This window comes from Panicum virgatum, chromosome 8N (assembly GCF_016808335.1).
Source record: "Panicum virgatum strain AP13 chromosome 8N, P.virgatum_v5, whole genome shotgun sequence".
Lineage (NCBI taxonomy): Eukaryota > Viridiplantae > Streptophyta > Magnoliopsida > Poales > Poaceae > Panicum > Panicum virgatum.
The window spans coordinates 15,504,128-15,513,535 of NC_053152.1; the positions used below are offsets into that span (position 1 = coordinate 15,504,128).

A 9,408-nucleotide genomic window follows, 5' to 3' on the forward strand; every position below is an offset into this window, starting at 1 on the left:
TTGGCTCGACGTGGTTGGGACCACAGCCCCTCTTGCCCACTATGTAGAGCAACAATGGAAACATCGCTCCATCTCATTTCTGAATGTCGATACACCAGAAGAATCTGGGGCCGAGTAGCTACATGGGTGGTGCTGCCGGGACTAAGCCCTCCTAACTGGAAGCCATCTAGCAACACCTTGGAATGGTGGATCAACGTCACAACAACCCCAGCTACGCCGCGGAAGGCAGTACGAACGCTAGTCATGCTTGTTATCTGGGAGATCTGGAAGGAAAGGAACATGAGAATCTTCCAACATAAGGAGTCAAGCGCACTCTCCCTCCTCGCGAAAATTAAAAACGAAGCTGCGGCCTGGGCCTATGCTGGGGCGACTCACCTAGTGTCCTTAATAGCGCTACCAGTAAATTCAAGCTTATATTTTTCTTTTGTAACTCCCCGGTTAGCCGGATTTGTAACTCCTTTTCTTCTTTATCAATGAAATAAGCACAATCTCGTACTTGTTCGTTCAAAAAACATAAAAACAAGCCAACAATGACTGATATGTTTGCGTGGACCCAAAGGCCATTCTCAAGTAGTAGATCACTCCCAGCGATCTGTCAACTATACCGTAAGAACCAAGATCAATATGAAGGCAAGCAGAAATACAGGTACCGTACCGGGATAGGAAATATATCATACATAAAACCAGCCAAAGAACTATAAAACCAAAGAGGAGCATGTATCCCATACATTCTTACTGTAATACACCGCGAAACTTCAAGACAGCAATAGAAGTACAACAGCAATGCACACGGGTCCAATTCTTATATATAAAGGTATCATGAGAGCACTAATATGGATTCAGCTTTTCAATCTATGGAACAAATAAATCAAGCAGAGTTCAGCTATGTATCACACTTCCACTGGTGATACATCACTGGACAAAAGTACCAATTCCGTCGTTAAAACAGGTTTCTTTTGATGCCTGGAAAGTTGCCCCTCCACGTCTTTCTTGAGTGTCCCATCATCGAAACCTTTAATCTGGACATCCTTGAGTTCAGACAGAAGTTCTAGCCCAGAGAACTTCATTGCTTTCCCTGACTTCTCATAGCAGGAAGCCCTCAACAGCTCAAGATTTCGCAGTGCTCGTGGTCCGAAAGTTACATCCATGCTGGAATAGCAAGAAATCTCGAGTACCTTTACTGTTTCAAAGCATTGTGACGGTCTTCCGTTCAACATGACACAAAACTTGAGTTTACCATCAGGAAGCTCCTTGATATATAGACGTAGAATGTATACTTTAAGATCACCGAGTCTGCTCAAAGTATTTTCAGGTAATGTAGTCATCTCCAAAACTAACTTCCTGAGATTGTCAAGCTGATTGATCCATTCTGGCAACTTGTCTCCTAGGCCGTACAGTTTAAAGCTCTGTAGGCTCTGAAGTTTAATTTCAGGTTCTGAAGTTCCATTGGTGGTCTCGGGAAACAGGCCTTCCATACAGTCTTGGTTGTGCTTGTTGAGCCACACTGACAAGGATTCTAGACGAGAGTGGCACAAGATGGCAGAAGACAGCTCCTTGACATTTTTGTTGCTGACTCCATACACCCCAAGTTTTCGCAGTTGGGTGAGTTTCTTGAGCTCTTTCAGGATGACTTTGCCCCCTGCCACACCGATGTTGATAACTCCAAGTGTATGCAGCGCTGTCAATTCTCCAATCCCTGACATCACTTCAACACCAACTAGATGAAGACATCTGCGGAGTCCGGACATCTTGAATGCTACAACATGAGGTGCTGATCGATCCACAGGTGGGACCGTGGGGCCCACACGCATGTATTGCAGCTTCTTCAGGTTAGTGATGGACGTTGGAATTTTTCTTATTTTAGTGTATCTGACATCAAGAATTTGGAGCTGTCTTAGCTCACCCACTGAACATGGCAGATACTTGATCTCACTGCATCCTCTCAGCGAGAGAAACTTGAGGCGACGCAGCAGTTTTAGAATCTTCTCGAGGTCTTTATCTGTCACACCTGATGCATCCTCCAGATCAAGAACCCGAAGCACCTTCATGCTTTCAGAGATAAAGAATTCTTTCCATGTCCCAAACACTGTCAAAGATCTTAGCCTGGAGAAGTCAATGCTCTGGAACACAATCCGGTCTCTGTCCCAGCTTTCTCCGATGACAAGGTGCCGTCCTCTGCGTCTGCTTGTTGGACTGCAAACTCCTTGTAGTTCAAAGATCTCAATTGCAGTGGCAATGTTTTCTTCGGGAGGTCGTGTGACCATGTATTCGTGGAAGATATTGCTAACTTCGTAGGAGACCATTCTCATCTGTGTGATGGTTGTGAGGAGTGGCCGGTGAACCATGCTCAACTGAACAAGCTTTGAGAAGTGCTTCTCTGCATTCTCATTCGCGGTATTGCTGTCACTGTCCCTGGAGTACCCCTCTGCAACCCACCGCATGAGCAAACGCCGCCTCCGAATGCTGCTTTGCCCAGGGAAAATCAATAGGTAGGCGACGTGCTGCCGGACGGGCTCCGGCAAGGCACCGAGGTAGGAATGCATCCAGCTAAATAGGTCAGCTAAAGAAGCAAACTCCGGCCAGGTCTCCAGGTTGTTTACGAATTGATCATTCAGAATTCCTGCCTTTTCTTCCCAATTGAATTGTTGGGCCAAATAGTCCGCTACAGCAACTATTACTTTCGGAAGTCCACCACACTTCAAAATAAGTGGTCTCAGCTTTTTATCAATATCGTCTGCAGGGATATCTGGATTCTTAGTTATTATCTGCATGGACCATAAATAGAGTTGCAACAGGTCCGAATATTGGAAGTTTGGATATATGAAACTGACAGACATAGGAACTATTGTCACATGAATAAGATATATGTCATAACTCAAATGAAAGTAATTTCAGGTAACAACTGAAACTGTTGACTTGTGACTTGCTTGTAAATTTATATACTGCTACGGCATAATTATGGCAATGGTGATAATTTTTTATACTTTTTTCCGGTGACAAATTTTCTTTCTTTCCATCGTATATGCTACTACAAAAGGGATTTTTAGGGTGGGTAAAAATATATTTTTAGAGGTAGGTCCAGTATCTGCGTCTACTTCTCACAACTACAAATTGATTTAGGGGGCGTGTAACGTTCTCATCCCTACAAATCAATTTTTCTGAAAATAAAAAATATTAGGAAAAATTAGAAAACAGCAAAATATATAACATCATTTCAAAACCAATATATTATAGCATTATAACGTTTTGGTACACACATACAATGGAATCGGACAAATATAACAACTCATAACACTTTAAGGATCGAAGTATTTTTTTTGTTTTCATAATTAATTGACATAATCTTTGTTATATCACAGATAGAATAATCAGTTCTATTTATATGAAAAGAATAATTATTTTAAGGCCCTTTACCACACCTATGTGTGGTATGGAGGACTACATCAGATGCTCATAGCTATCCTTTTAGTTAATAATGAATGAAACGTAACAACTCCCGCAGTGCCATTTTGTTGTTTTATAGGCTGACCATGCCATTTACTGTGCGATGAATAGATTGAGGGATCGCTAGATGAAATAGAATGTTTACAATAATTGCCATTGTGGAATACTCCCTATATATGTTTTCATTACATATTGTATTTGGTTTGTTATAAATTAAACTTGGTAAACTTTGACCAAATTTATAAAAATAAATAATAATATTTACAATATCAAATTTATTTCATTGAACCTACCATGAAATATATGTTGATACTACATATGTTGGATAAAACAGTTGTTGCTATATTTTTCTATAGACGTAGTCAAAGTTAGTCAAATTTGACTTAGAGCAAACCTAATACGACATGTAAAGGAAAACAGAGGGAGTAGTGGGACTGTTGCATGCACACCGAACTTCATACAGATGAAATATATCTCCTTTCCCCGGTTGTGGAACTGGTACTACAAATTCGGGACTAAAGACACGGGTTATTAGAGTTCCCACACCCAGAACTATAGATGGCAGGGTTTGTGCAAGACAAAAAAATTACTCCGCACCTACGACTCAAACTTGAGACATCTTGCCTCGCACCATGTGCCACCCCACCTAGAAAGCACATATAACTCTAGTTGGGATCCTATCCTTTTGAACTAACTCGTAGAGGACCCTTTTAGTCCAGGTTGGTTCATGAACAGGGGCTAAAGGGTGACCCTTGTAAAGATTGACTTTTAGTCCCGGTTGGGGCCACCAACCGGAACAAATGAGGGGCTCCAACCAGTAATAAATGTCCCTGCCCCCCGGCCACTCAGCTGGCCATTGGATCTGGAATAAAGTCTTTATTAGCTCCGAGCCCAACATCAGCTGGGACTAATGTTAAAGATCAATTCTGTACTTAGTGCATTCGCCTTCTAGTTTTGTTGAATGTAGGTTTTTTTTTCTGAATTAAACATTTGCATCGGCACATGTTACTAATGTTGAGAACACAAGTATTATAAATTCATAAAAAATTAGGACCCATAGCAATGGTAAAGTTCAATATCTTCACTACTAGAAAAAGAGTCATCCAATCACCACAAAATACGTACCGGTGGGAATTAAGATCTAGTGCTAATGCTATCTTTAGTGCTGGGTCTAAATTCCACTAGTATTCTTGCGTTGGATGTAAGATCCCCGAGAACTTTAACATTGGTTGATGTTATCAATCGTCACTGAAAGGTCATTCATGGGTAAATTCAAAAGAAAAGTGTCTCCTTCCATGTTATATGTGATGTGAGTGTGAAATTGTAATAAAAGTAGCTCTAATTAGGCTATTAACATAGTTATTGAGACTAAAAAGTTTGTTGAGCGTATTTTTAGGCTATTTTTATATCTCATGGATGAAATCCAAACATTACAAGACCATCCAAATCAAATGCCAAGTTATAGCAAAAAAAAAAGAAGTCATAGCAAAACAGTAGTGATATTGTTCGGCCATCTATTTGTGCAGGGCCGATCTATCCCCTTATGTATCAGGCCCATGTCTTGCAAATTGTTGGGCCATATCTACTTATCTCTATGCCGGTACGGTGGTTGTTGGATATTACTTCACAATTATATATTTTTCCATCTAAATTCAAAATTCTTTTTTCTATGCATCACACCTTCATGTATATGTCTTTCATGATTTAAGTAAAACATTAGTTTGAACTATATGTTTAGTTTGGAAATTGGTATTCTCGGCTCTTCCTTCATACCTGTATACCGTCATACACGGTGACACATTTCAAGCATACATACTTGAAGTTAGTATTTTCAATGTTGAAACTAGCACAAATACCTAATTTAGAATAATATATTGGTTTATTTGGGATATATTTTTATAATGACAAATGTAGTAATTTCTGTGGAGATTGAGAGGTTAATTCAGTGAATTTGAATAAATGTAAATTTAGGGGTCATTTAAAACTTTGTAATGGCATATATGGGTAATTTAGTTGATGGTGAAGGTGTTACTTATTGAACTTTCTGTAGTTACTGAGATGGTTAATTTGGAAAATGATTTTGGGTCATTTTAGAAGGAGAGCTAGATTTTTTATAAAATATAATAGTTTGTCCAATAGCTACTACAGAAATGATGATTAAAGTCTACTAGATCGTTAGCCGGATGTTTCTAATTTTTGTGAGAATTTTTAAATTTTTAGTTCTTCCTTTTTTCAGTACATCTCTTGTGGATTAACATGGATATTTTAAAAGAAGTATCGAATTAGTAATAGTACAATAAGGTACACAAAAACATTGCAATTTTATCAATCTTGTACAAGAAGAATTTAATCAATTTATGTGTGGTCATGTCCCTGCAGTAGGTAATTTATTCTAAGATAAGACTGGTTTACCTATTTTCTGCTGGTTTGTTTATCGAGCATTTATCCCACTAAAGAAATTAAGACCGGACTAATTGTAATAGAATCCAATGTCAATAGACTTAAGAGACGGGTTCCAATGCTAATACTTTATGTTTACTACACAAATCCTGCTTGGACTAGGATTCAAAAGTGGTGTGCTGTTAGAATTATAGTTAGCGTTGAATCCTAAATGTGTGATGTCCTTGGTGGGGATTATATAAAGAAGGGGACCTATCGTTCAAGTAGAGTTGTGGAGGAGTACAAACCACTTGTACTCTTTCGAAGTTGTGCTTAAAGAATTTGCGGCCGGCTTTGCAGAATTTGTTATCATTGACACAAGTCAGCAGGGGAGCCACCCACCTATTATTTAATTCAGCATCATTTTTATTTCGTTCCCACGAGAAGATGAACCTACAACCTATTGGGTTCTACTTAGATGCTCTATAACTACTAGGCTAGAGATTCCTTCGTTAAAATTCGGTTCTCTTGTCATGGTTACATCGGCCCCATCATCTATAGTTTTCTACAAGATTCATGTATGAAGTTATTAAAGACAGTATAAGCTTCTTTAATTTAGTATTTGCAATATCCTTTCAAGATTCACAGGTTGTTGAAGATAACTAGGGGTATCAGTTCTAACAGGGTTTTGTGATTTGGTCTTGTTAGATGGCAAATCCAATCTCACATTGGTGGTTAACCTAGTGGTTGATGTGAAATATTTGTTAATGATCAACATGCTTAAAATGCCTAATCAAGACTTGACTTAGCCAGGTCTTGTAGATCACGCAATATATCGTTAACATTCTTAAAATGCCTAATTAAGACTTGACTTAGCCAGGTCTTGTAGATCACGCTATATATCGTTCGATGACATATTTTTTATCACTAGAAAATTTTCTAGATATCATCCAATGTAAGCACTGCTATGCAGCACAAAAATTATATAAGATCACTGTAAATGTGTGGTTATCAGATACATGAAAATCTGATGTGTATAGACTTATATATGATCAGTGAAATGTATAGTTACGATGATATTCACAAGGGTGATGTGGCAGCAGTGCTAAGGTGGACAAGTTTTCCTATTCAAGAAACCAACTAACACAGCAGGCGAACTAGGGACAGGTAATTGGTGAACACATGAAAGATTTACAAGATGCCAAAAAATATATTAAAGGAAGAAACTGTGTCTTGTGTGTCAACGCACCTCCTTTTTGAAGAGCTTAATGGCTGCCCTGACTTCTAGACATCTGACGTTAAACACGAGCTCCTTCTTGTCTGCGCAGTGTTGGGCAATGCTTTCATCATTTGTAATGACAATAACAACGCTTCTAGAAGGCCTGGAGACCAATGCATTTCGAATCGATTCCCACTTATCTGTTGACTTCATATTATCAATAACAACAAGGTACTCGACATGATCGTCGATTCCTATTTCTTGACCAGTGGATGATGTAGCTTCATTTGCTTCAAAACAATATGAATGGAGCGAAGAACTGCTGAAGTCTGTCAAACTGTATTCATGGGATGCATCCATCCAGACATACCTTTTGTATTTCTTACTACGAAGCATGTTGCAACACAAATTTCTAACAAAAGCTGATTTCCCGGCACCAGCTGTCCCCCACATGGACATCACTCTAGAACCATTTGCACGTGCTAAGGACGAATAGTTGGGAAGTTCAGTGACTTCTGATATGCGTCCAATAAGAGGACCCTAAGAGTAACAAATATCTAGGAGTTAGGATGCAGTCATGCCAAATTGAACGTGTGGATCATAGAGCCAATAATGCACTTAAACCTTTTAATTTATTGACAATAATAATGAAACAATTACTTTTGCCATTAAAATCTGTAGTTAGTGAAAGATTACAATATGTACAAGAAAGGCGAAAGTCATCTATTACGTGGATGTACTGTGGAAAAAACAATAAGACACAATATAAATAAACAGTTAGGTTTAAAATTTGTTCGAGATGGATGGCTTTTATTTTTTTCAATCATTGTAAAAATTCTCTTGAAGTTTTCATAAAATAACGTCAGTTGAATAAATTTTCATCAGTAGGCGGTTGACATATGTGCTTGGAAGAGAATTGCAAATTGCTATGTCTCAGAGGCTAGTATACTATAACAAAACAAAGTAAAACATAATTGAGAAGTGAGTTTACCTCATTGCCCTTGGAGAAGACACAGAGTGGGTAATCAACCCAGAAACGCTGGACATATGGAAATCCCGTGCAAGAGCATGCGACCTGGAACTGCTGTGTGAGCACAACAATACGACTCCCATTACTACTGTCTGGAAGGTACTCCTGAAGAGCAGCCCAATTTTCCCTAGAGGACAGGTCTTCGAGGACAATGAGGTACTTTTGCTTGTTCACTTGATCCTTCACCTTGGTTTTCAGGTGTCCCAGATCATCCACCGCCACTGACGCCTGATTTCTCTCCCGGGCACCAGATCCACTGAACTGATCGTTTAAGCTTCTTAGGATCCCATGGAGATCAAAAGAATTCCCCATGGCGACCCAAGCACGGACGCTGAAATTTCTCCAGATTTTTGTGTTTTCGAAGGCCTCCCTGATGATGGACTTGGACGCTGCTCCATGGTCGTCGCCGAACGCCCAGATGGAGATCACCTCACGGTTGCTGCCCCTCTTGGTGACCAACTTTGTGAGAGCATCCATGTCTCGTTGCTTCAAGTCAGATGAACCAGCAGTCGCCTGCTGCCTCATCTCGTTGACATGGTTGAAGCCAGAGTCATCGCTGATAAGTTTGTAGCGAGAGCTTCTCTCACCCAAATCCTGGACTCTCCCCTTTAGCTGCTCTAGGACGTCGACCGCCTCATCCAGCGCCCGAGATGGTGCCATGCATGACGGAACCATGCGGCACCACCAGTCAGGCTTCGTGTCCAGGTGGAGGATGTACTCGATGCAATCTTCGACGTCATAGGCGAGGTCGCGGACCTGGGTCACGCAGGTGCTCACCATGATGTTCTTGACGTTCTCCTTGGTGGTGGTGCTGAGGAAGGACTGCATCATCTGGAACTCCCCGGCAATGAACACCAGATCCCGCTGCGCCCTCTTCCGCAGCTTCTCCTCATCCTCGATCGCTGTCTGGGCCTTGGACAGCGTTCCCTCCACCAGCGTCTTGGCCACCGTGAGTACCACGTCCGCCATAGCTCTCTTCGTGTCTCCCGGCAGCTTGTTTTTTTGTGTGGTGGCAGCTAGCAACTGATGGTGCTAATACTGGAGATGTGTTTCGTCTGGAACAGCTAAATGCCCATATATAGATAGCATCAGCAACGAGAGAGAAAATTTGGACATTGTTAAATAGGACCGGAAAGACTTGGGTGAAGAGTTGGTCTATTACAATTTAATCTAGCTTCGTCTGTTCAAAGCATTTGCATCTTGGTCAACAGATCTGCACCAGAACCAAAAAAAAAAAAAACAGATCTGCACCTAGAGTACCTTAATCAACTTCCCTTAGGAGCTCTCAATGCAAAACAATTGATGATACCATGCAAGTTGCCTTACGGATCCACAT

General features: G+C 40.4%; 1 protein-coding gene across 1 annotated transcript; it reads right to left on the minus strand.

Moving 5' to 3' along the window:
- Positions 1-641: 641 nt before the first annotated feature.
- On the minus strand, positions 642-9,187 carry LOC120686911 (disease resistance protein Pik-2-like). Its single transcript, XM_039969111.1, has 3 exons — positions 8,034-9,187; positions 7,073-7,582; positions 642-2,765 (listed from the first exon to the last, which is right to left on the minus strand). The coding sequence occupies exons 1-3, from the start codon at positions 9,039-9,041 to the stop codon at positions 891-893; spliced, it is 3,393 nt and encodes a 1,130-aa protein (XP_039825045.1). The 5' UTR covers positions 9,042-9,187; the 3' UTR covers positions 642-890.
- Positions 9,188-9,408: the final 221 nt, after the last annotated feature.

Excerpts from the sequence above, each read along its gene's own strand:
- LOC120686911 (XM_039969111.1), bottom strand. The coding sequence starts at position 9,041 with ATGGCGGACGTGGTACTCACGGTGGCCAAGACGCTGGTGGAGGGAACG. Across the intron at positions 7,583-8,033 it reads TCTTCTCCAAGGGCAATGAG|GGTCCTCTTATTGGACGCAT; the intron begins GTAAACTCACTT and ends TGTTACTCTTAG. Across the intron at positions 2,766-7,072 it reads TTAAGCTCTTCAAAAAGGAG|ATAATAACTAAGAATCCAGA; the intron begins GTGCGTTGACAC and ends TGGTCCATGCAG.